At 37.9% G+C, this 27,733-nt stretch overlaps 1 protein-coding gene across 1 annotated transcript in view; it reads left to right on the top strand.

Moving 5' to 3' along the window:
- Positions 1 to 27,733, top strand: part of LOC126979869 (laminin subunit alpha-1) — a 118,227-nt gene that overhangs the window by 67,919 nt on the left and 22,575 nt on the right. The window contains exons 3-24 of the mRNA XM_050829416.1: positions 2,337 to 2,508; positions 4,368 to 4,529; positions 5,354 to 5,535; positions 6,548 to 6,742; positions 8,216 to 8,464; positions 8,914 to 9,092; positions 10,038 to 10,299; positions 11,295 to 11,460; positions 13,688 to 13,897; positions 14,360 to 14,868; positions 14,976 to 15,212; positions 15,864 to 16,102; positions 16,584 to 16,822; positions 17,378 to 17,500; positions 18,356 to 18,547; positions 19,265 to 19,431; positions 20,334 to 20,495; positions 21,906 to 22,063; positions 22,448 to 22,717; positions 24,983 to 25,157; positions 26,402 to 26,567; positions 27,317 to 27,570. Of these exons, the coding sequence (XP_050685373.1) occupies positions 2,337 to 2,508; positions 4,368 to 4,529; positions 5,354 to 5,535; positions 6,548 to 6,742; positions 8,216 to 8,464; positions 8,914 to 9,092; positions 10,038 to 10,299; positions 11,295 to 11,460; positions 13,688 to 13,897; positions 14,360 to 14,868; positions 14,976 to 15,212; positions 15,864 to 16,102; positions 16,584 to 16,822; positions 17,378 to 17,500; positions 18,356 to 18,547; positions 19,265 to 19,431; positions 20,334 to 20,495; positions 21,906 to 22,063; positions 22,448 to 22,717; positions 24,983 to 25,157; positions 26,402 to 26,567; positions 27,317 to 27,570 (4,668 nt within the window). The remainder of the gene's footprint in view (positions 1 to 2,336; positions 2,509 to 4,367; positions 4,530 to 5,353; positions 5,536 to 6,547; positions 6,743 to 8,215; positions 8,465 to 8,913; positions 9,093 to 10,037; positions 10,300 to 11,294; positions 11,461 to 13,687; positions 13,898 to 14,359; positions 14,869 to 14,975; positions 15,213 to 15,863; positions 16,103 to 16,583; positions 16,823 to 17,377; positions 17,501 to 18,355; positions 18,548 to 19,264; positions 19,432 to 20,333; positions 20,496 to 21,905; positions 22,064 to 22,447; positions 22,718 to 24,982; positions 25,158 to 26,401; positions 26,568 to 27,316; positions 27,571 to 27,733) is intronic.

Raw genomic sequence — 27,733 nt, 5'->3', positions numbered from 1 at the left:
TTCCAAATATACTAGCAGATCCAGAAATAAGCGTATTTAAACAAAATACTGTTCAATTTTATAACATATTGTATAGATAAAAGCATAGAAAATCATAAGTCTGAGTAACTTGCATAGGTAATAAAATACTAGTAAAAGTTTTAATATAGTTGTGATGCATCGATTGTGTAAAATCGCAACTTACATTATTATCGTAATGGAATCCCATCACTAATGAGATAGGTCAGCGATACATAAATCATGTTTATTTGCTGACAAATGTCACCGGGACATGACTGAGCGCAATCTGTGGCATTTCAAATACAGACTCATGGCTTGGTTGTGAAATTTTAAGTTGCGTTAAGCATCGTTAGAATTGTGTGGGGCTTATTAATAGTAGATTAGTTTTACACCTTTTTACTAGATATGTTTAATGTTTGCAATAAATTGTAATGCAAAAAACCCGCTGAGCGACATCTTTCCTTATGTGATTTAAATACAAGATATTTTTTGCTTTTATGGGCAAACTGAAGCATTTAATACTTTGCCGCCCTTTTCAGGCATAACAAATATTTGACATAATATAATTAATATCTAATGTTAATAAAAATATTAGGGTTTAAATAACGAGACTTATGTTAGCGTCGTCGTAAGTTATTGTTGTCTGTATTCACTACTCTGCCACTCTTTACTCTCGTATGTTGTAGACACGACTACTTGAGCAAGCGAGGATTTCGGCTCTACTAGTCCGTCTAGGTCTAGAAAAAGAAATAAAATTATAAACCGAAAACGTATTCTAAGACCGTAAACAACGTTATTTCTTAGATAATTTATACGTCTAGATAGAGGTATCTTGCTGTTAGACAACCGATAAAATCCACGGACGAGTAAAAAAAGACTCGACCGTGATAAAAGCAAGCCAGATTTAATACTTTAGTGTGCGTGACAATAATTATAATAATATATTTATTTGCAAGAAACAGTGAGGACTCTTCACTTGCTCAAGTAGTCGAGTCAACAACGTGTAGTGAAATACGGGGAACAATAATAGCCTGAACACATGTCAGATTTGGTACGGCCGGACCATAGGCCGGTCTAGTGGGCGCCTTCGGACGGTAATAATAATAAGTTTGAGAGATGGACAATGCGACATACCATCGAATACGGTCCGCTACCAGACACTGCGTCAGTCTATTAAGGCTATTACGTAAGTCATGTCAAATCAAGAAAAACAGCTAACTCCTGATCCTTTTTGCGTGTAGATCAACAAAATGGGTATCAAACAGATTTGAATCTGTTTTGACATTTATGGACTATACAGATGCAGAATACAAGTGAACAAACCATGAAGCGATACACTCCCCAAGAACGCGGAATAATTGTGTCTATTATTTGCGTAACAATTCGTCTGTGTTGTTGGCGCAGCGCGAATTCCGTCGCTGATTTTTTTGTTTTACAATATTATAGTTATATCAATAGTTTCCGCAGCGCACGCGATGTCAGATTTTTTATGACTAATTTTTTCACACCTTGGGTTATATTACTGCATGTTTATTAGGGATCCCTATATTTTTTTAAATGTTATATAGCCTCTGTTATTCAGTGAAGATGCAGCTTTCTAATAGTGAAAGAATTTTTGATATCAGCCCAGTAGTGTTTGTGTGAAAACAATACAAACATACATACAAAATCACAAATGTTTCCTTTTTATAATATTAAGTTATTTTATGCAATCTCATGTGTGAAATGGTGACAGCTTATGGCGTGACATCTCAAAAATCATTGATATCGCGAATTATGCCAACTAAAACTTCATCTTACTCGGTGGTGATTACTGAGCAGTGACGTTATTGACATTGATTAGTCCTTCAGTTAAATGCTATAGTTTTTTTTTTATTCTTCAGTAGTCAATAATTATGATTGTCATAAAGCCCATTATGAAGTGCCCAAGCTATCTTAGCGTACTCGCTGCAACCTACCTTCTTACTTAAATCTAGTCAAAATAGAGGAAACTGTAGGTTTACTATTTAAATAAATATTTTTTTTTCCCACCTCGATGGAAGGCTGTTTTTAAGTCCCTGGTATGAGGGACAAAAGTGGCCGATTCTCTCCCGGCAAGACGACTTTTGTCCCTCGTACCAGGGACTAAAAGCGAGCTTTTCATCCAGAAGAGAAAAAAATCGTATACACACCACGTGAGATAAGTAGGACATTGCCACCCGCGGAATATTAACCTACTTTTCTCCTTAGGTGCGTAATATACTATTATGACACATTATGAAATGACTGTTCGTTTCTAAGAGGGTACTTAAATATAATAATTATGTCTATTGTATCAAAGTTATAATTGCTTGCAGGAAGGGTACTGGGGTCTGGAGCGAGGACAGTGTCGGCGGTGCGAGTGCGGTGCCGGTACGGCGGCATGCGACCCAGTGTCCGGGCTGTGCGCATGCGCAGCCGGCGTCACGGGCGCGCGCTGCGATCGCTGCCTTCCCGGCTATTATGGCTTTGGACCCACCGGCTGTCTACGTATGTTACATTTATCACTGCTTCTCATACTTCAGCAAATAAAATTTGAAAACAAAGTTTTATGAACTATGCGGGACACGAACCCACTTCCGTGCGAGCGCTCTTTCCAAGTACGCCAACAGTTCTAGTGACGTATCGTTGATAAATTATTGTATGCTTGTTTAACTCTCAGGTTGTGGGTTCATCTACAGGATCTACTTTACAGTTGATAACCTGCTCGTAGTGCGCGGCTGGACAGGGCGGGGGCGCGGGGTGCGCCGGTGATGACGAGCACGATATTACTGACACTGTGTCACTATTGATGTCCACGGGTGCACAAAATGGACTCAAAATGTCCACTACGTGATCATCGGCACTATGGGTCTTATTGCGAGATGCGTTTTGTAACAGCTTCTCAAGTAGGTGGCAGAGCACAACCCTTGTCTCTATTAATCTACAATCAAATAATCAAACGTAAGTAGTTGACGATTTAAGGCTCGATACTTCTACTACGATCACTTTGATATTTACTGTTTCGAGTCCTAATATCTGTAGTCGTTTGTGATCTTGCAGGCTGAGTCTTATTTCTATAGAACGACTGTACTCAGACTTTACTTGCGTAAACCTATGAATGAATGAAAACTTTATTAATAACAAAAACAAACCACACAGAATAATATGAGTAATAAGACTTACAGAGGTAAAAAATAATTGAGTACTAATAACTTAAAAAAAAATATATATGATATACATGCACAATATTATAGTGATTTTCTTAATTTAAAAGTACTATGTATCAGTTATTGTTATCAGAAGGAGCTTTTTGTCCTCACTCACTCTCAGCACTCAGCGTCATGTTGTGTTGGTATAATACCAACACAACGCTCATTTTCAGCAGCCCCCTGGTGACCCGTTGAGTAACTATTGTTGTTAAATAATATATTATATTTTATTAAAGGTTCCATTACTTTTTTTAATAATATGTTAGGAATATAGGTACTATACTATTACATAAAATATTAAAATAATAGCAATTTTAGCAGCAGAAACAAATAAAAAGTTCGATCTCATTATATTAATAGATATATCTAATAATATTATAAGACTTGTGCACACAATTTGTGAGCAGATACTTAATAATTCAAATAGACATAAAAATAAGGATTTTTTGCTGAGGGTGATAAAACGCGAACTTGACTTTTGGATTGGGCTGTTTTAGCTTAAACTCAGTATATTTTTAGGTGTCTAATGATTATAAAAACGAAAACAAAGATTATGCTAAGATTAACTACTATTTAAGTAATTTTGGTTGATTACTGTGCTACTAACGTTAAATGTCTTACGCCACATATAATAGAGCGTAACCGACATGTTGTTAAAAAATAATATAACATAATTATGCTAAAATGCGGTGATCGTTGATACTTTAAATTTTTTTAAAAGTATTTAGTTTAATTAATTTATCAATAATTTATTATGTTTTTAAAGTGATCACCCTCACTTCTGGGATTAATACACAAATGGAATTGTTTTCATATTTTATTTGTGTAATAATTCCAGAAGTGAGGGTAACTTTAAAAACATAACAAATTGTTTGGATTTGCAAGAGCGACACCACAAGTCAATTTCCTAATATGCAAATATTGGGGTTGAGCAGGTTATCAATTACTGTAAAGCAGAACCTGTAGGTGAAGCCATAACCTGTGAGTTGAACAAAGCATACAAGATTTAATGACGATACGTCACTCGAACGGTTAGCTCAGTTGGGAGAGCACTCGCACGGAACGCAAGAAGTCGCGGGTTCGAGCCCCGCATCGTTCATAAAATTTTGTTTTCAAATTTTATTTGTGTAATTCATAAATAATTGTTGATTGTTGCAGCGTGCCCCGCGTGTAGGGACGGCAAGGTTTGCTCGGTGACGACGGGGCGCTGTGTGTGTCCGGGGCGAAGTCGAGGGCCTGGCTGCTCCCTGTGCTCGCGGGGCTACTGGGGCCATGGAGCAAGCTGCAGGCCCTGCTCCTGTGGACCGGGAGCCACAACCGGTTACTATATCTTTTTGTTTGTTACTTTCACCACTTATCTTTTTGTACACCTTTCTAACGAGCTGCCAACGCTCCTGTGATACGTCTGGTGTTGCAAGAGAATGTGGGCGGCGAACATCAACTTAACATCGTTCGCTTGCCCTCCTCTTTCATAAAAGAATTGAGCGAAGTGAAGCTGAGCGGAGCTCCCACCGGGTGACTCCAATTGATTTCTGTGTTAAATTGTTTCTCGGCCATTTCTGGACCGATTTAAAAAAAAATTGAACTCATAGAAAGCTTTCAAAATTTTCTTGGTTATTGTCGAGACAAAATTTTGAATTTCGACTTGATTCAATTATTATAATTAAAAACAAACATGATTTACAAATAATTCTAAATTAGCACGCGCTATTTATATTTATTTAAGAATTGAGCCGATTGATCAAATCACAATAAGTTTTAATTGTATCACTATCCTTTGATCATTTTCGAATGTTTACCTCGCTTCGCTCAAATAGCGGAGCGAAGCGATACGACGAGCATCTGCGGCATCGTAGTATATAAATATATCAAAAAAAAAAATTGTCCGGCGAGTTAACATCGCCTGAGGATGCCTCATGTAGAGGCGAAACACGTGTCGAATTGTTTGAAGACAAATAATGGCGGAATTAACACTAAAGAAAACTCAAAGCATTTAGATATTTATGGAATTCCGCAAAGTAACGCCTACTTCAATTAATTTTCATATATAAATTTGAAAATCAAAAACAGATTGGTTCTATAGCCTTGTGTTACCAGATTCGCATTGGTAACAATTCGTTAATGGTTGAATAATTACCTTTTAGAAAGCTGTGATATGAAGAGCGGTGAATGCGATTGTCGGGAAGGTTGGACTGGCCCCGCCTGTGACCGCTGCGAGCGAGGATACTTCGGACCTCGATGTAGACCATGCAGGTGCTTCCCTGCTGGCACTAGGTGCAGCGAAGGAGTCTGTGAATGCGATGAGAATGGACGGTGTCCTTGCAAGGTAGCTGTGCTTTATATTGTCACTAACTGGTACTTTTTTCACGTTAAAATCATATTACTCTCCTTCGGGAACTCGAAGTTTCTGGAAAAATGTATTGAAGGTATTTTCTATAGTGTCAACAAGTGTGCTAAATTTCATTAGTATTTTTTAAGCAGGTAAGGTGTAAATTCAAATAATCTAACATTCGTATTTATAATATTACTAGCTGTCTTCCTGCCTGTTTTTTTTTCGCGTTGAAATAACATTAATCACATAAACATCATAATATTTCATTGAAATCCATTCAGCTAACCAAACATCTTAACACACAAACATTCACATTTATAATAATAGTATAGAAGCTGTCAAAAAAATTTTTTAAACAAACATAATTTTTGGGTTTTTCAAGAATAACACTGCTGGTCGTATCAATCACCACCAGCTGAACGTCCTGCTCGTCTGAAAGAAAGACATAAAGAAAATATATATTGATCAGTTCAAAAACATATTTACAAACACAAAAAATAATAATACACAAAGACATAAACTCTGAACCAAAATAGCTGGTATTCTGCAGACGCCTATGGGCTGGTTGCTCCTCAAGTATAGTTTCGTCTCGTCCCTTATTGTCATAAAAAAAGTGTATGTGTACTTATGTACACACGCAAGAAGTTATACTTCTTTGGCCTAACGAAGCAAAAATCATTAAAATGATTTATTCCTACGTTTTTAGAAAGAACAATATTGTATAAATCTTGCAAAGATGGCTTTGACAATTGATTATTAAATAATGAATACGGCTGTATGGGATTGAACCCTTAGCCTGTCCTAATAATGGACGAAGAAACCAAAAAAAAAACGAATGACGCAAACGTCAGAAAATTTTAGTAACCAACTTCAATCTCTTTCTTTTGTGTTACAGTGATGAGCGCGCTTCTTAAAATTTCACTCTAATCATTTTTTCATAACGCGCCTAAAGAAGTATAACTTCAAAAATCCTTTACAAAAAAGCATTTAAGAATATTTATTTCAGGATAACGTGGTGGGAGACAAGTGCGACTCATGTCTGGAGGGCACGTTTGGTCTGTCGGACACCAACCCTGTTGGTTGCACGGCCTGCTTCTGCTTCGGGCGCAGTGCCAAGTGCACCCAGGCTGACGTGGTGAGGGCAGCCCTGCATGCCGCCGCGCCACTACACCTGCTCCTGCTGCGAGGAGATATCAGACAAGTATGTTTTAATATTACTGAACAGAAGCGCTGACTTAATTCAAATTCAAATATTTTTATTCAAAAAAGGATATAAAACTTAGATTAAGGAATGGTCTCCACTGCGCTAGATACGGCACTACCTTAGAACAATAGATTTTTTATTACGGCAACTATTAGATGGTTGTGTGTGTGTGGCATCTTGACACTCAATGGCATCATTCAAATTTTGTAACATACGCGTCGTGTTATTTTACATTGAAATTAATAAAATACAAAATACTTACTGATGATATGTGATCCCAGTGAATTTCTTATTTCTTGTAGTATTATTTTTACAAAGTTTTACTACGCAACCCGGGATTTTAGTTTCAATTATGCAGTTTAACTGAACATGTGGCACGTCAGCGTCACACAATGTTTGAGACCCACTTGGACGTAGTATTAGTTGCCATACTTTACAACTATGCCTGTAGTATCTAGTTGGAACGCAGCGGATGATGTAAAATCACTTACTAAAAGTCAAAAACTACCACCCATTTGAAATAGTGTGCCTCAGACCTGAGACGGATTTGATATGGATTACAATGTCATATCATATAATAAAAATTTATAATAAAATGGCCTAAGGAACACCCCCATTCGCTGCATTTCCAGTCTGTGGTATAATTAAGAAAATAATTTATGCTATAATAATCTTTACCAACTTCGTTCCAGTGTAACTATATTAGTGGGTTTCCCAATGCGTCGTTAAAGCATTCTTAAGAATCGTTATTGTTTTACAGTTTTTTCTCCAACTTACTTTACAAATCCAACCACCACAAAAAGTTCTTTTCATTGCGTGTCTTTTACCGCAATTGTCCGAAGATCTGTTGGAATTCATGTCGCAGAATTCCACCTTCTAACGACACGCCTAAAATTAAAATATCATTCCAACCATCTTAATGTCTGGCGTTCCTCTACCGTGTGGTTTTCAAGGAAGTTTCTTCCACGCACCACCTAATTATATGTAATGAGGTTCTGCAGTGGAGATAATACGACATGTGGGTAAAAAGGCCAGTAACGCTCCTTGGATTCTTCCAGTGTTATTATGCTTTAGGTATACTAGCCCAGTGCGATGAGGGCGCATGCCCTTACAGGAAGACAGTCACAGCCACAAATTAGGATATCATCCCCACCATCTGGATGTGTGACGGTCCTCCACAGTGCGATTTTCAAGGAGCTTTCTTCCACGTAATACAAAGCTGTGGAATGAGCTTCCTTGTGCGGTGATGCCGGGTCGATACGACATGGGTACCTTCAAAAAAAGCGCGTACACCTTTCATAAAGGCCTTTGCAAGATCATGTGGGCGGCGGTGATCACTTAACACCAAGTACCCCGTACGCTCGTTTGTCCTCCTTTTCCTTTTAAAATTATATGACATGGTTTGCCTCTTCAACAGTCGGTCTGACTGCAGCATAACATGTTTCACATCAAAGATTCAATATATTTCAGATGGAACAAGAATCCTTCCTCGCGGTCCATACCAAGCACCGGGACGTGACCATATCAGTACCGTGGCCACCAGTACCCGTATACGCAGAGCTGGGTGAGGTGTTCCTAGGAGACCGCGTCATGTCGTACGGAGGTGCGCTGAGGTTCCGGGTTGAGCAGGAGGGAGGAGAACCTCTTCCTCAGCAGGTTCTGGCGAAGTTCCCACTCGTGAGCTTGCATGGAGGCTCCTTGGTGCTAGACTATTATGAGGTGAGTATTAACAAATGTAGGCTTTTAAATTTATTTAATGCAAAAAACTACTAGCATTAGCCGTCCTAAGAGAAAGATTTTCCATTCTGAGGATAATCCAGGATATTTTAATTAGAGAAATTTGTTATCATCAACATCATATCAGCCGGAAGACCTCCACTGCTGGAGCTGGACAAAAGCCTCCCCCAAAGATCTCCACGATGATCAGACCTGCGCTGCCCTCATTCAACGTATTCCGGCGATTTTGGCCAGATCATCGGTCCATCTTGTGGGGGGCCTACCAACACTGCATATTCCGCTACGTGGTCGCCATTCGAGGACTTTGAGCTATGACGTTGAGCTTTGTGTCCTGCCCACTGCCACTTCAGTTTCGCAATCAAAGTTGTAGTGACGTAAGGTGATTCACTGGTCCTTAAAACCCCATTTTCTTTCTATTATGATTTATGCAGCGTGCGGCTCCAGTGAGGGGCATGCACGCGGTCTTCCTCCACGAGTCCCTGTGGGAAGTTCGCGGCCGGGGGGCGCTGCCCTCCCGGGGTGCCCTAATGTTGGTGCTGCAGCAGCTACGACATGTGTTCGTGAGGGTCTCCACCAGGCAGCCCACATACGAGGACCCATTGCATGTGCTGTAAGTTTACTTAACACAAATTGCATTTAGTATTAACGTATTCACGCGTGTTTCATATATTTAAGTAAAATATATATTTAAAAAAACACGTATAACAAAAAAAAGTCGGGATACCACTTATGGCGAGCTTAAAATTAGTAAATTATAACGCTTTCAATCAATTCAAACAAAAACAATATTTTTTTGAAGTAATATAACTTTATAGCGTCGACCTAGATGAAAAAATATTCTGCTAGAATTGACCGCCTGTGTCTTTGCTACATGCCTTTCATATGCCTGAAAAGAAATTGATGGCATTGTTTCCATGGTTATTCACTGCTTTATCTTAATAATTTTCAAGGGATATATTTATAACGTGTCGTTTCGAGTATTATTGTATTTAATTTGTAGTACATCTAGTTCAGATCTGTGCTAGATAAGGGGTCAGCTTTTTTTGTTTGTGCATTGTCTTGCGGTGCAGTCTCCCTGGAAATTCCGCGGTCTCTTGACATAAATCAGAATACACTTCATCTTATTCCTTGTTGAAGTGCTATTCGAACGTGAATATATTTTTAAGTGAAGTGCATATATGCGCCTTTTTCCTTTCCTTTATCAAAAAAATGTAATAAGGAAATAATAAAAATAAACAAGTTTTTAAGTTGAAACAATAATTATGTCTATAATAGTTACTTATATAACGATGGCTCATGTTCTTCTAAGTCAAATGGCAAAATTAATGTCCACCTTCATGGTTGGTATGGTGATACTAACCATGATGATGTATTATGGCATAATGATTATTCCATATATTGAATATCGAATAATATTTATTCAAACAGTATTATACTGGATCCTTTGAATCATCACGAAAATTAAGTTAAATTCAAATTAAAATAAATTCATTCAAAAAGAAACATAATGTGAATAATCTGTAATTTACTGCTTAATAATAAGAATTGATTATAGATTACTCAACGTATCGTTGGAGACAGCAGTTGCTGGGTTGTCCCGTGGTGCACCAGCTCCAGGAGTAGAAATGTGCGAGTGCCGGATTGGTTTCGGAGCTGGATCCTGCCAGAGACCCGCGCCAGGCTTCTGGCTGCCACCGACTCCGCCGCAGATAGAGCACAACAGAGGAACCATACTGATCAACCTCGTTAGTGAACCCAAGAGGTGCGAGTGTAATAACCGAGCGACGGTGTGCCATCCAACCACTGGAGATTGTATGGTGAGTTCCATGTTTGGTCACGTAGTACTAACGTTACTTCCTTCAGAAAAATATTCTGAGTTTTACTTCAAACTGTTTACCTCCTTAAAACTTATTTTTTTTATTTGCCATTAACAAATAATAACCTTAACCCAAAACTAATAATAACCTTTACCATATAATATTTTTTGTCGATTGTTTAAACAGAAGTACAGGAAATCGTTTCTGGGATAAGTTTTTAATTCTAGCGGTATATAAAACTATAATTTTATACACAATGCGTAGCTACAACAGATACAGATTAGATATAATGTTGTTTTGGGACAGTAGCCATAAACAAGTTTATCCGGTAATGAGGATTTATTTCAATAGCCTGTTTAAATAAATAATTTTTATGTTTTACACTTTACATGCTTCAAGTATATAGGTAAATATAAGATAATATCAAAATATACAGTAAAGTATGAAAATGTGTAGCTGATAAAGTCTGCAGTAGCCAGTTATTGGCAGAGCCTTCTTAGAGTAAAAATAAGTCATTGAGAAGAAGTGTCTTTGAATGTTTGGCCGTCTATGTTTTTTTATGAAAATAATGGACGAAGCGAGCAGGACGTTCAGCTGATGGTAATTGATACGCGCTACCCATTACAATGCAATCCTGCTCAGGATTCTTGAAAAACCCAAAAATTCTGAGCGGCACTACAACTGCGCTGGTCACCCTGAGACATAAGATGTTACGTCTCATTTGCCCAGTAATTTCACTAGGTACGGCGCCCTTCAGACCGAACACAGTAATGATTACACATTACTGCTTCACGGCAGAAATAGGCGCCTTTCTCTCCGTGTCCTGTTTATCCTGTATTTATTATACATACGCAAAGCATACTCCCACCGGCAACGCAGTTCTTGACACACCTGTTGTTGCGCATGTCCATGGGCGGTTGCCTCACCTCTCCCCATCCCGTGAGCCTCTTGCCCGTTTGCGTACGTACTTTACATTGTACAACAATGATTTATAGAACTGTACATCGAACACGAGTGGGCCCCACTGCGAGCGTTGTGCTAACGGGTACTACGGCGTGCCGGACGAGGGCTGTCAGCCTTGTCCCTGCCCCGCACCGCACCGCAACCGGGCCGTGTCCTGCGCACCCGCACACAACCGAGTTTTGTGCAAATGTCAACCAGGTAAGCACCAGAATGAGGTCTAGGTATCAATACTGTAAAGCGTACCATTTTAGAGCCATTTATAACATGGGATCTAGAATGTCGCTAAATATAATTTGATGTTTGTACAAAGGAATAAAAACAATTTCACAAAACTAAGTGATTTACATAGTATTAATACTAGAAAATATTTTTTTACAAAAAAACAACTGACTTCGAAAACACTATTCCAAAACAATAGATATAATGTGCACTAAAAAGTATAAAAATAATTTCGTATTTTTACAATCTAATTAATTAATCTAATTCTAGTTACGATTATTGTTATTTTTGGAATCGGTGTCTTTCCGCCGCGACCAGCTCTCGCCTCTCGCCTCATCACGACTCAAGCACATCTCACCTATAATGTATGTAGTAACAAACCTATCTTGGATGACACTGACTCCAAAAATTACAATAATCGTAACTAGAATTAGATTAATTAATTAGATTGTATAAAAATGCGAAATTATTTTTATGCTTTTTAGTGCACATTATATCTATTGTTTTGGAATAGTATTTTTGAAGTAGGTTATTTTTTTTGTTATTTTTTTTTTATTTTATGATTTTTAGTGAATATAAAGTACACTAACTAACAATTTGTCTAAATATGTGTAGATATACATAATTTTTCAATGCAGCAATGAACGTAAGCGCTTTGCATTTTGATTACAGACAGTTAGTGTACTGTAAGTCGTTGAGGAGTCCCATTGATCATCATATTCGACTACGAAAATTACTTGACCATAACTATGTTATGGTAGATGACTTAAATATCATAAATAGGATAGCATAAAAAAGATTCGGCCGAGTATCGTTAATTTGCTCTTAAGAATTGAAGAGTTCCGTTACTTTGTCATGGATTCCGTAATCAGAACCTAACCAAACTCTCATCAAACTATCTTTGAAGTATATCCTGTCCGATAAAAAAAGAATCATCGAAATCGGTTGGTGCGACATTGAGTTATTCGTAAATTTATCATCCACTTTGCTATACGTATGTATAGCAAATTTAAGACTTTTATGGTTTTCTCATAGATGCCACTGTCAGATCTGGACCAATTACAATGGGACCACACGGGAAGCACCAGCTTTCGAATAAAAAAAGAATTATACAAAATCGGTTCACCCAGTCGAAAGTTTTGAGGTAACAAACATAAAAAAAACATACCGACGAATTGAGAACCTCCTCCTTTTTTGAAGTCGATTAATAAGGGTAGATTTGCCATGCCAGTAATTCTTTTAAATGTCAATGTATTCGTTTCTATAATAAATTCCCCGAACAGATAGCAAATATGTCTATTATAAACAAATTCAAAGCCTTCACAAAAAGTCAATTAAACAGCAACGGCAGCTGTTACAATATCCACGATTATTTAAATGATAATGCAGGCTTGAATTGAATTGCTTTACTTAGTGTGATTTTAATTGTTTTATATTTTTTAATCTTATTTGATTTGTTTGATATTAATTTTAATTTTATCTGTTTGATATTATTTATTTATTGTTATGAAATTAAGTGTATGACTGAACTTAAGCCATTGTTAATCAATGTTATCAGTTCAATAAACGTTTTGATTTTGAAAATACGCACTTTGACGTTTGCAAATTTTACAGTAACTGCCATTTTTAAAACCTCTGAACCGTGGGGTTAGACCGGTTGGCGTGGTTACGCGTCTCACGCACCACATTGAACCCAAATACCTATAACCTTAGATTTATACGTCTAGATAGACTGTGACAGCTGTGAGAACGTTGAAATAAATGGTTTACCTCTTTTTTGAGCGGTTGACAGTTAACCTCTATTCTGAGCAATGCACGCACACTAACACAAAGTGACACACAATGACTGACTTGGCTTTTCACACACACTAAAATAATTAACCTGACCTGTTTTCATCGGTTGTCTAGAAGCAAAGGGCTCTATCTAGACGTATAAATTATCTATGCCTATAATAACCTATGCAATTTTGTTTATTTTTTGTAATAAAGTAATATAAAGAATACATTTTTCTTTAAAAAGTGCAACAGTTATGTTTTTTATAATGGCCTTTCATGCTTTTTTTTTTTAAGTTTCAGTGTTCTAAGACTAATATTATAATATAATTTTTACTTTTTCGCACGAACAGTGAAACTATAAATTAGTTTAAATAAGCCATTCAGTTCGGAATGTGAGTTATTCAAAATTTACGAAATCTGAAACTTGTAGGTTACTCGGGCATTAGCTGCGAGTCCTGTGCGGTGGGGTGGGTCCTCGGTGAGAGCGGCGAGTGTGAGCCATGTACGTGTGACCGGCGCGGCGCACTCTCTGACACTTGCGACGCACGCGCCCGCTGCAATTGCCGCCCATACGTCATCGGCGATAAATGTGACACGTGCGATCTTAAACGACACTTTCTAGATATAGATGGATGTAGACGTAAGTAAAAAAGATCAAAATTTTGAATCGTCAGGCTGAGATGCAAATTTTTAACTTTAACTCATCTATACAAATCCGCCAATATTTGTTTTAAAAACAAAAATTGGCGGGATTAGCACTAAAGAAAACTTAAATCATTTGTATTATTATGGATTTTTGCAAAGTAACGCCTAATTCAATTTTTTTTTAACTCATCTAATAAGAAACTTAGTGTGTAATATTTTTTGTGTTTACATAACAATGATACTCCATATAAATGATCAAAATTAAGATCAATATAATTGATTAAGACTATTTCACTACTAAGCAACATTATCATAAATGAATTGTCAGTTTCACTTGTCGTATAATTTAAGGAAGTAAAAAATGTTATTATGATAAAAAAGTTCAAAATTAATTGAGGACATAATATCATAATATGTTCAATAACTTCATACTTTAAACTATAATTTTCCATTTTAGCTTGTGACAATTGTACTCAAACCTTACTGGACTCAATCGAAGCATTGACCTCAGAGCTTCATAGACGATCTGATATTACTGAGTTAACTCGGATTCCACAACCATTTCCTGCTTTACGAGAGCTAGGAAATAAATCTATACTTCATAAAACGACCCTGCATAATTTTAGAACTGATTTAGAAAAATCTAGAACACTCGAACAAGCGATCAAACATTTAGAAGAAATCGAGCACATAGTGTTCACATCAGCGAATAATTTGAAAACAGAAGCTGCTAAACGTGAGAAAGAAGCAGGTTATATTAGTTTGGAAAGTATGAGTGGTTTGGAAGATGTTTTAAAGCAGCGAAGGTTAATAGGTGAACAAGTGGCTGGATTGGATGATTTTGCGAGAGGTGAGAAACATTTGAGTGCACACAGAGCTCTAAAGGAAGCAAGACATTTGCTGAAGAAAATCAAGGATATCAGATTGCATGATTTTATCGCCGGAGCAAATGATGTTTCAGATTCGGTACGTTATTATACGTATTTTTATGGCTGTTTTAATATGTTTGTCATTTTACTTTATTATATTGTATTAATTTGAATAATCTAACAATTTAATATCTTTATTACTAGGTAAACCTTCAATCAACATCCGTGCATGAATATGCATATAGAATAGACGATGTACACAGGCGGCTACGTAAGATGCAATCACTGCTAGATGGATGGGAAGTAAAAATGGAGGATTTTTCACAACTTGCGGAAGCGGTGTGGAGTAATAGTGATGCAGTCGTCGAGGTGCGAAGACGCGTCTTACCGAAGATGATGCACATCAAAGATATAGGCATGAAATGCAGGGATATGTTAGAAGTAAGGTTTATTATTTTTTAGTTAATTAAGCTTTAATAAATTCATAAATTGCTCATATAAAAATATATGTCATGCATATACTTTTTCACCTGATATACAACAGTTCACGGCGTACGTAAAGGAAAGTGATTTGCGCCTCCTGCTGCATTTGCCTCGATTCAGCACGGTTTTACCAACTCCAAAATACGAGGTGCAGCATGGGCCTCCACCATCAGGTGCAGGGCCTGGTTATAGACATCCAGGGATGGATTTCGTAGAACTATTAAGTCTGGTACCATCCTATATGTAAACGGTGCTGCCATTTTTCTGCTTTTTATAGGGATTGGGCCTCCACGTAGCCAACAGACCGAATGAAACACAAGTGCTATTTCACATTGGCTTAAAGTGTGATAACGGGCCTCAATTTGGTCCTAAAAGTCAGTATGTCACTAACACCTGACTCTCAATAATAACATGTATAAAGTATAATATGTGAGGGGAGGTTATATCCAATATTTTGAAGTTCTTTAGTTATAGTGAACTTGTATATCTTGAATCTCAGTAAAAATTGAAAAGTAATTAATCTTTTCGTTATATTAATTGTTAAAAAATACGACAAATATTAGTTACCACGATAAAATTAAATCGGTAAATATTTTGTTTTTATTTCAGGATATAGCCAATCAGTCGGTACACAACCTTACAACAGGAGCTTACACCAGTGTAGAGGAGATCAAACATTTGGTTGCGAATCTACCACGCTTGGCGCAAGAGTTGCAGAACTTGACCAGTGCTGCCGAAGAAAAGGAGGGCATACTATACAGCCTCGTACCAACTTACAAAGAGAAATACTTGGAATCGGTAAAGAAACACGTCGCTCTATTGGGGAAGAAGGCGAAAGAGTACAAGAAGTAAGTTTCATCCAAGGTCAGCTTATAAAATATCCAGCCAGAGATAATGTAACTAAAAGAACTGCAGGGCACTGTTAGGGTAAATGGATTTTGTGTATTAAAACAATTTTAAATAATAGTATACCCTGACTCATTACAAAATTTAATTATCTCCGAATACTTAGCGACTTTTTTACTATATAGTTGATGAAACTTTTTTTGATATAACATTAAATGTATATTTCTTTATAATTACGAAAAACTTTACATAATATGCCATAGATTTCAATGTTGGAACGAACTTCCTATAGTGGCTTTTCCAAGTTTATAATATGACATTGGAACATAAAAAACGTGTTAAGGCTTGCCAAGTTTCTAGTAATTCGTTTGATGTTGCAAAAATACAGGTGACAACTTACCATTAGATTACCCACAAGCTCGCTTGTCCTTCTTAAAATATGTTCTTTTAATATTCCTGCATGACAAGACAGTATGATCGTAGTTTATTCGCCGGCACCCGTGCGGCGGCGTCGCTCGGCGTACAAGCTGCGGGCGCGTGGTCGGAGGTCGCTCAAGCGGTAGCGGAGGCGGGCGCAGAAGCGGACGACGCGGCCCGTGCCACCGCAGCCGCAGGCCAGATAGCCAGAGGAGAGCAGCCGCTTGTTAGTGTAGCTCGCATGCACAGAGCTGTGGCTGAGCAACTAAAGGAAAAAGGAACTCGTTTGCTAGCCAAAGCTGAAGGTAAGTTTACAGTTATCATTTACTGTATAAAATAATAATGCAATAGCATAAAATAAAGCAATAAGGTATCTGAAAATAGCTTGTATTGAATCCATCGTAGATATCTTCAACATAAGTTGCAACGCTCGGTTACGTAGCGCTGGTTCGTGTAATGTTGGATCGAATGAATGAAATGAAATGACCATTTAAATTATATATAATATTATTCTTTAGTTACATAAAACTATCAAATATTTTTGAAATATTTTGCAATTTTCGCTAAAGTTTTAAAAGAATAGTCTTAAAAGACACCGTTTTTGAAATATATTAACAAGTATTTTTTTTTTAAATTCCTGATAATATATTTAGAAGAAGATTCTGATAAAGGCTATCCCAGCTTAGATTTTTCATTCTTCTATGTGACGTGTAGATTATTACATCCAAATAAAAATCAATTATTTATAATAAAAATACATATATTCTGGCATTAACGCCACAAGGCGTTGTTCGTGACGATGTCCTTTTAAAATAATGAAATCTTTACAACATTGTTACGTTGTGTCTTAATATTTCCAGAGTTGGATCACTCTGTGGAGACGGCGAGCCACAGCCTGGATTCCGTGAGCGTGGGGCTTCGTGCGTTGGGCTGGCGTGAGAGGTCGCTTGCCTCGGGCGCTTCGGGCGCAGCCGCGGGCCTAAGTAAGTCCACGTGTCAGATATAGACACATACATAGAATTTACCGTCCTAAATTTTTTATGCGAGATGATCAGCTCAGATCTGCCTTATCTTTAAATAAAATTTGTAAAAATAAAATAATATTGGATCTTTTTTGCATCACTTCTGCCACCACTCGTAAAACACGTGCAAACGAATTCTTTTAACACTTATAAGTAATTCCTTAACTCCTCGTTAAGAAACTCGTTGGCCATTGTTCAAATTTGCTTCTTTTTACCGCTCATTGTATAGCTTTTTCTCCTATGTATTCCTTATTACTTTTCTTTCTACCAGTTAGTGTTTTTTCTTTTTCATATGTAAGTTCTATTTGTGAAAACTTGTAATCAGCTTTTATTCTTCTTCTGTATTTATTGACTAATTTCTTTTATTAGGCTGTAAGTTTTCTTTTAAAATAAAAAAAATAAAATTAAACGAACGTTGAATTATGAATGATGAAAGATTAGTAGGACCGAGATGTACATCAAGCAGTTCAAGAATTAGATTTTATATAAGGCTCTGCGTATGTATTATGCCGACTTGATAGCCCTTAGACATGACTTCAGGAATGTAAGTTCATAAGGAAGGAAAAAGCTCACATTGTCATTTATTTCTTCTATACTATTTAATTTTTTTTCGAACATAATATCGAGTTGCGTTCGAAAATGTAACAGGCAGTACCTAGTGAAAATAATCCAATTCGACACAGTAAAATACTTATAAGGGGTTAGAACGGTGTAGTATATGCCAATAACTACCAAATTCTCGCTATTAATTTTAGTGACAAGTGAACATTGTCGCGTTAATATCGCTAATTATAATAAATATTTGTATTATATAAGGTGGTAGTGCGGGCGGAGCGTTAGTTTCCCTGCGGAGTGCAAGCGCACAAGCGGAGCGAGTTTTCGGCGTGTCGCGTGCGCTTTACGACGAGGCGGGCGAATTACGACGCCGCGTGCGCTACAACTTGCGCCGCAACCTAGCAGCGCTACAACGACTCGGCGACACTGCACTCGGAGCAGCGCAGGAGCATGGTACGTCACTGCAATTTTATCTGGCAACATTTTAACAATTACCTATGCTTTCCAGTATAAATATTTTTATGGCATTAGGAAGAAGAGCGTGCTAATCATTAAAGTTTGGTGACCAACGACGTCCTCATTCTTTTGCAACACAAAAAGAATCTACAGGAGAGTTCCCGGCCCTTTAGTGTCTAACTCAGGGCTTCCCAAACTTATTTTAACTGTGACGCTATTGGGAAATTGTCATATTTTTGCGACTACTAGTTCTAATAATAATGTGTCAGAAAAAATAGCATCAAAATTTTTTTATTAGAAAATAAAGAACAAAACATAAAAACAAAAATGAAAGCAAAGAAAAAAGATAAAAAGCAATCACACCTTTTTTATCTCTTTTCGTTTGGTCTGAGAAGGATGTTCATCATGTGCTTGCTTTTCTGAGCTTAGTTTCTCAAAACAAGGCTCTAGTTTAGTATTATCACTGTTTTCACTGTCATTAAATTTAGTTTCGATATGTACTTTTTCTTAATTACTGCAACTGCAATAAATACTTTCTCGCACATGTATGATGTCGCGATGCCGTAGCGACTCGGTCACATCGACACAGACAGCCAGCCTATTTAGATCAGCTCGCGACGCCCTTGGGATAATACCGCGCCGCCCCAGAGCGTCGCGACGCACAGTTAGGGAAGCCCTGGTCTAACTAATATAACAGTTGTTTTTATCAATCAGTTTCCCAAATCCGCGGCAACACGCTCCGCGGCGTAGAGGTGTCGGAATCATTGCGTGCGGCGGCGGCGGCGCGTGCGCGAGAACACGAGCGAGCGGCCGCCTCGTTAGAACCAGCCTTGCGAGCTCTGCGCGACCGTGTGCAGCGGGCTTTACACGCTGCTAGCACGGTGAGTATACACGCCACGAAATATGTCAAATTACAATAAACAATTTGAATTTAAGGTGAAAAATTTTTTTTTAAGCATTGTTAAAACATGAACAATTTAATAATCACAAAAAACATAAAATCACACTGTCTATGTATATTTTATTAGCAATATCTACTGAGTGACTCCAAGCGTTTTTCATCGCCACCGCTCTGAGTAAAGAGTTAACTACAATAACTCCCTATTGGGATGGGCGCTGATCTCCAAGCTCCATTTCTCCAATTTTTGTACCTGCCTATTCTCAGATTCTTCAATTATTGACAGCAATCTCCATTTAAGAGCAATAAATTTTCCTTCTTCCGGTGAACTGACGAGGATGTCAGTAATCTGTAAAAATACCTCTTAGCTAAGTTTTGATACTGTGAGATCGTACTTGGCATGGTCTTCGAGCTTCTGTGCAACAAGCTGTGCTTCCAGTTGAATAAATCAAGCTCTGGGTTGGTCGGTCCAAAATTCAGGGATTCGGAAAGATAGAAAAATAGCAGCTAAGCCAGTGTCTTCCACAGAGAAATAGCAGCTAAGCTAGTGTCTTCCACTTTCACTGCAGTTGTAGGGTCCATATTTATGTGTTTATACTGTCCAATGGCACTATAACGAGTTAACGTGGATACGCAAAATGCAAGACAAACGCTAGTGTGACGAACACTACAGACGCTTTTTTAATGAGTCGTCCCCCGATTCACATTATTGTCCAAAAAAGTTCAACGCGTGGTCACCAATTTAACTATCTATTTAGCTATCAGAAGGTTGAGTAGTTATATTTAGAGAAGGGAAATAAAAGTCTATATAATAAATATAATATTATATTGTCACTAAAGTTATATTTATAATTGAAACACATAAACTACCCGTTTGCTTGGCAGGTGACGGTCAGTGTGCGGTCGCCGGCGCAGACCGCAGGTGCGGGCGCCGGCTGCACACGAGCGTACTCCACGTGGAGCTCGCCGAGCGTGACGCGCGTGTCACTCGCACTCAGCTTCGACAACCACGTGAGCGATGGAACGCTCGTCTTCATCAAGGACCAGGTTCGTTTGTGTGCTGCCTTAACTATGCGGCTAGAACCGACGAAGAATTGACTTCTTAATAATAATGAGTAGTGCCTCACGAAAAGTAACAATGATACACACCACCCACAAACACACACATACAGACATCCTGTTCGTATAATATTTATATATTTATATAATAATATTTATAGACTTAATTTGTGATCCCTAGTTTTTGGTACTGTTAATATTAATTGACATGGAAGAGCGTGGCCTTCTGGCACAGGTGTTCCTTACTTAACAGACCTTTAACCTGATTCCTGCCGCGGAATCCCACCTTCGCACGACACGCCACAAGTTATATATATATCATCCTCACCATCTAGATGTGTGGCGGTCCTCCACAGTGCGGTTTTCAAGGAGCTTTCTTCCTCGTACTACAAAGCTGTGGAATGAGCTTCCTTGTGCGGTGATTCCGGGACGATACGACATGGGTACCTTCAAAAAAAGCGCGTACACCTTCCTTAAAGGCCGGCAACGCTCTTGCGATTCCTCTGGTGTTGCAAGAGAATGTGGGCGGCGGTGATCACTTAACACCAGGTGACCCGTACGCTCATTGTCCTGCTATTCAATAAAAAAAATAAAAAAAAAACAGACGGTCACATCCACTAATATGTATGTGGCGTATATGTTACTGAAATTTCTTTTTTCATATTTTGGGCTTATACGAAGCGGCCGGCTAAGAGTTTCTTATTCACTCATTACAATATTTTTTATTTATCACTAGGCGTCACATATTATATTATAAAATGTAATGAATAGTAAATCGTTTCTTCAATCGAAGTTATGATGTAAATGTACGAAACTTCATGAGCGCTCATTCATGAGCTTGACTCATGGACCAGCTATCGCTCCTTTCAACATAAATAAAGAAAATAAATGACTGCCCCGTAATGCCACCATATGCAATGACATTTTAGCAAAACAACACATATTTCATAGTGTAACTTTCATCTTACAGAAATAAAACTGAAAACAAAATTTTATGAACGATGCCAAGGCCTCGAATCGTTCATCTACAGGATCTAATTTACAGTTGATAACCTGCTCAACCTCAATATTTGCATATTAAGAAATTGAGTTGAGATCGTGGTTGAAGCCACAACCTGAGAGTTGAAGAAATACAAGAGTACGAGACGTATCCTTGATAAATACAAGATTTTATCAAGGATACGTCACTCGAACGGTTGGCTCAGTTGGAAAGAGCGCTCGGATGGAACGCGAAAGATGCGGGTTCGAGTCCCGCATCGTTCATAAAGTTTTGTTTCAGTTTTTTTTGTGTAATTAATCCCAGAAGTGAGGGTTATCACTTTAAAAAACATAACAAATTATGTAAACGCGCTGTTAAGGTAATTCTTCTTAAACCCAAACAATATTATATATCTGCAGGAAGCAGGCGAACGGTACATGCGTCTGTCTGTGGTGAACCGTCGACTGAGGTTGACGTGGAACGTGGGCGGTGACGATGGAGTCTTGGTACACCCTGAGCCCATGCAGCCCACGATCGATGATGCTGACCACACCGCATACACCATAGAAATTGAGAGGTAAATCGTTTATACATTTGTTTGAATTGGAACATTGCACACTAGTTGTTATTTTGCCTCGTTTATTGCATCAAATACAACCAATGAAAATAAATCTTATACTTCTATATTTACAATACTAGGATTACATTTAATTCAACTATCATTACGGGGAAGCGTACCAAGAATACTGGCAGCGTTGCCGCGTTGGATAGCTAGGCTGATCCGTTGACTGATTTAGCAACCAGTGCTTGGGTTGCCAGTAGCCCTGTTGAGGCGAGAAGATAGTACTTTGTACATTCTTCGCGCCTCTGGGTCCCACAGGTCAAGTGTCTCGACACTTAACTCATTGCGACCGATATTATTATTCAACTATTGTTTTTTCTATTGTAAATATTTTTTCAGGGTGTGGAATAAGGTGCGTCTTCGCGTAGAGCGTTCTGGCAGCGGTGCCATAGCATCTACGAACACAAGCAGTGCGGGTGGCGAACCGGAGAGCGGGGCGGTGAGTGGAGCGGCTAGCGGAGCGCTCCGCAGTTCAGTGTTGTGGCTCGGAGAGACGGCCGCGCCGCTGCCCGCGTGTGTGCACGCCCTTAAGTCAGACGCAGTTGCGGTCGGTCTCTGGGCGTTCCACAAGCAGCCGTCAACTGCTAAGTGCATCGGGTGTACTCACAGGTAATGTCCTCAGTCTTTAAGTGATTTTATCTTTAGTTATTTGAATGCATACAATGCAAGAAGAAAAAATATACTGTACCTGCAATTTAATAAGTTAGCTAGGATTAAGGGCTCCGTCATTCAATTTAACAATAAAATACCAGACAATATACTAGGACTCACTGAGCAAAAATTTAAGAAATATATTAAACCTGCTTTGACAATAAACGGTTAATATGGTACAGTAGATCATAATGTAGAGGATATTGAAGCATGGTTCTTGTCTGGTTCTGCGCAGGCCAACTTAAATTGTATTACATTACATTAAATAAGATAAGTTGTTGTATGATTAAAAAGATGGGGTGGGAGTTTCTTATTAGTTCTTCTCCTCATGTCAAAGACCCTTTTCGAACTGTTATAGCTTCATGAAGTTTACTAAGTGTTGTTGCAATATGTAAATAAATATATTTATGTTCTATTATTAAATTATAATTATAAGATGTTCTTTTCTCATCTCATTAGTCTTTAAAACACCTTGCTCTATTTTGATGGTATTTTTGTACTTATCAATAATTATTGTATTCTCGAACAAACCAGCTAATGTTGAACGTGTAAAATGACATGTGACAATCTCTTTTGTAAATAATGCATCACGTATTGAATATATATGCAGGTATATGCAGTGTTAAACAACCTTAGTTAAATAATCTGATTTAAATCATTAATTGTTTAAATATTTAATTAGCTTTAGGGTGTTATAATATCCTTAGCTCATAAGGAATGTAATATAAACAGACATAACTCACTAAAAAAATCTTATGACATTGATTTATATGTAGGTACTTGCCGTTTGCCTTCAACTATGTTTTCAAACAAAATTTCAATTGTTCTATTTAAATTTCACGGGTGAGTAAAAAAATTAGGACCCCGTGTCACCTTACATAACAGTGAGGCTCCGAAACAAGCCGGTTAACGTGTAAATACATAGCCCCACACATAATGTAATACAAGCCGATCTGCCGCCATTATGAGATTTGCCATCGTCTGTGACAGATCAGTTTGTGTCGCAATAAAATATTTTAAAAACGCCATTGTGTGTTATGAAAAAGTTTAAAAACAATAATATAAAAGTATTTGTGTATATATGATTATCTAAGGGAGAAAAAATTATGTAAATGGTACACCCGGTAACCGCACACACACTAGCATAAAGGTGCTTCACTTGCTAATATCACTGCGCGGAGTCCTTCTTTTTTTACTAGTCCGTGCTAACATTATATAATATAATACTTGTAGATTTTAGTTTTTCAATTGTTTTTAGGCCGCCTTAAAACATAATTTGAAATTATTAATGCAATGGAAACTTACAATTGAATTAACTCTTATTTATTATTATTATTATTATTACTATTTACATAAATGTGCATGTAATGAGTGTAATTTGACAGCTGTCCTGATAAATAAATATTTTAAGTAAACAGTTTTGAGTGAGTGTCAGTTATACAGGATGTTTTTTTTTTACCGGGACAGTATAGCAAAATCTATTAATTCTTTTTTATGAAACAAATTTTGGCTTGTTTTTTTCCACATGTGAGCTGTCCATAAAAATGAGTCAATCTAATTTTGTTTTAATGCATCCGCATTCAACTCAGTTTCAAATGAGGATCATTTCATTGAATTGGAAATATAAAATCTGTGCAGTAGAAGTTAGTCAAATTTAATAAAATATTTTTCCTGCAATGTACCTAAAACACAGTTGATAATTACATTTGTTGTCTTATTATTAAACGCAGTAAAATGTTATTCCAAGTTTAAACATACTTCTCCCTGACATGTAATTCTATACTAACAAAGGGAAGATAAAGACAAACGGCCTTACAAAAAATTGGCATAAAGTTATAACTAAGCATAAACCAAGAATATGTAAAATGTTTACAAATAGAGAAGTAAGCAAAATGAAATAGACATTTTGCTTACGAATGGTTTGTTCGGACGTATAACGTTTCCCGCGTTTATTTGCAAAGCAGCTTGTCATTCGGAAAACTTCAGAATTATCATTGTATTGACAGTGTTGTCAACGATATTGTAAACATTTTGCATTTTCTTTGTTAAGCATCAGTTATAACTTTATACCAAGTTTATTTGTAAAACCGAATAAGTTTTAAATTTGGAATAATTTTACTTCTTGGTTAGTAATAACTCAGTCAGTGTTTCAAACTTAAATATAAAACTTTATTTGCACTTTAGATAGACAGCCCATTTAAAATAACACACTGTATATTTCAGAAGAATAAGTCAACCTCGCGGGTCAAATGGTCTCGTGCAGTTCAGTGGCTCCGGGTACGCCGAGGTGCGGCGCTCTGGGTTCCGTCCCGCTGACAGAAGACGGTTCACTCTCTCCTTTACCTTCCGGACTAAGGACCACAACGCATTACTATTCTTTGCTGTAGATAAGGCTAATGTAAGTGTATACGTAAAATATTACGTTAATTGTAATTATGATATCTTTATAATAGTGTAAGATACCGATATAGAACGACCTTCACCGAGCTGGTTATTCGATTAAACGTATTATTGTTTTGAAATTTAATAGGTCAATAAATATATTGCATATGGATTACCTAGCAAATTTCAGTCCCGGATACGATTAATTATTAAGTATTTTTTTTTTTATATTTCACCGGTTTGTTTAATGGACAATTTCCATACCAATTGAAAGTATGCAGTCCTAAGTATATGCAAAAGTTAGGTTGCCTATTGAAGTGAAACTTCTTTAGAATCGTTGTGATTTCAAACCGGATGCAACGGAAAAAACGACAGGTAAGAGACACAAATACAAAAATGTGTAGGATGAAGCCGGCAAAGAACGAGACAGAAATATGCATACTATTGAAGTGAAAACTTCTTAATCATCGTTGTGATTTGAAAGTCGATGAAACGAAAAAGCGACAGTAAAAAGAGCAGTCACATCAATTCATAATATTTAACATGGGAGATAATGAGATAGGAAGCATAATACAATGTTTTGGTACCAGGCGATCATAGTTAAAGAAGAGATTGTCTTAAGTATGGCGCGAGTATACCTTAATATATTCTAACTCCAAGCGCACGACGTATTACTACATAGACACCAGGAGGCCATATTATTATATATATTAGTGGTGGTAGGAATGTATTTCATAGCGGTTGAAATCATGTGTCATCCTAGCAACACGTACCAGGAATTCATATGCAGTTTAGAGGTTCATGCACCGTGCAGGTTTCACTTCTGACATGTGTACTTTGTGCGCACGCAATGTTTTTTTTTCCTGGCACAACTCATGGGTTGCCAGGTATGGTATGAACATATATGGTAAATCAATACCAGTAACTTGCACCGGTCTGGTTATTGAATGAACCGTAAATAAAAATAGTAAAATTTCAATACAAACACGGTGATAGAGTAGCCTGCGAAAAATCAGTCCTGAATACCGGTTGCTGAACTTTGAAAGATTTAATACTGCTCGAGTGAATATGTGCGACTGAGAGATCCCTACCAACCTGTTCTTCTCAGGTCTCAGACTTACATTTTCGAATGGATTTTAGTTCTTGATTCTCAATAGGTTATATAAAATCTTACTTTAAATAATTTAACTACTTCTATAAAGTAAATAAATATATTTTTATGAGTATGTCAGTAATGTATGTGTGTCTGTATCTGCACAGAACCGGTCAGTGAGTGTGTGGATGCGTGCGTGCCGCATTGTGTTCGCGGTACAATACGGCTCGGGTCCGCGACGGGCGCAGTTGCAGATCGCGTCGAGCAGCGCGCACTGCGACGGAGCGCCGGCGCACGTACAGGCCACCAGGGTCTTTAACGGCTTGGAAAGAGGTACCGTACAGCGCTTGCCCACACAGTTATTTCTCTCAAAAACCCTGATACTATTGTGTTTCTATGGGCTAAGAGGACACTGCGACCAATATTATCTATTTACTGTGTCTACCCCATCCCTATTTTAAACAATTCCTCTCAGGCCAGTGGGAGACTCCTTTGCATAGGATGCTGGCTAGATTATGAGTACCACAACAACGCCAATTTCTGCCGTGAAGCAGTAATGTGTAAGCATTACTGTGTTTCAGTCTGAAGGGCGTCGTAGCTAGTGAAATTCTGGGCAAATGAGACGTAACATCTTTTGTCTCAAGATGACGACCGCAGTTGTAGTGCCGCTCAGAATTTTTGGGTTTTTCAAGAATCCTGAGCGGCACTGCAACGTCCTGCTCGTCACGTCCCTTATTTTCATAAAAAAAGGGCGACCGCCTCGCTGAATGAAAGCCGATAAGGTCCTTAAAATAGTCCTCTTGCCCCACCTCCTCTTAGTTCACGAACTATAGACATATAGTTCATCACTGTAGACATCATTCGAGAATAATCCTTACGAGTATATATAGAGGCGTACTTGATTCAATGGGTCATTCGGTAACTGGGCGATAAATACATTGTTATACCTACAACAAATGATACTAGAACTAGTGTACGGCTGAGTAATAATAATAATCCTAATCCAAATACCCACCGTCAAGCGATTACCAGTTAAAAAAGTAAAATGTAAGTATCGTGTATCTAAGCGCGTGTGTCGGCAGGCAGTCTGCGCGTGAACGGAGAGGAGACGCTGGGGTCGCCGTCGCCCCCCGTACAGGACGCGGCCCTGCTGCCTGACCTGCAGCACGCCCCCTACTGGGTGGGGGGCGCACCCCCGGGGGGAGACCCGCCCGGGGGGGACCTCTCTGGAGGAGCGCTGCTCGGCTGTCTGGGCGCACTCACAGTCGACCGAGAAGGGTACGATCTACTTGACACGCCGACGAGACACGGCGTTGAACCGGGATGCATTGATAAGGTACACAAATGCTAGACACATAACTTTAATCAAATTGAATATATTTAACAATTGGTATCTTTCTATGGGGGCAAGTATAATTTGAGTGAGGCTTAAATCCTAAATAATCAAATTCATATTGCAATTTTTTTTTTCACGTAAATGAAAACACAAATAAATCTGA

Source organism: Leptidea sinapis, chromosome 4, assembly GCF_905404315.1.
Source record: "Leptidea sinapis chromosome 4, ilLepSina1.1, whole genome shotgun sequence".
NCBI classification, from domain to species: Eukaryota; Metazoa; Arthropoda; class Insecta; order Lepidoptera; family Pieridae; genus Leptidea; species Leptidea sinapis.
Note: the sequence above shows the minus strand (reverse complement) of the source record. Positions and strands in the feature narration are given on the sequence as shown.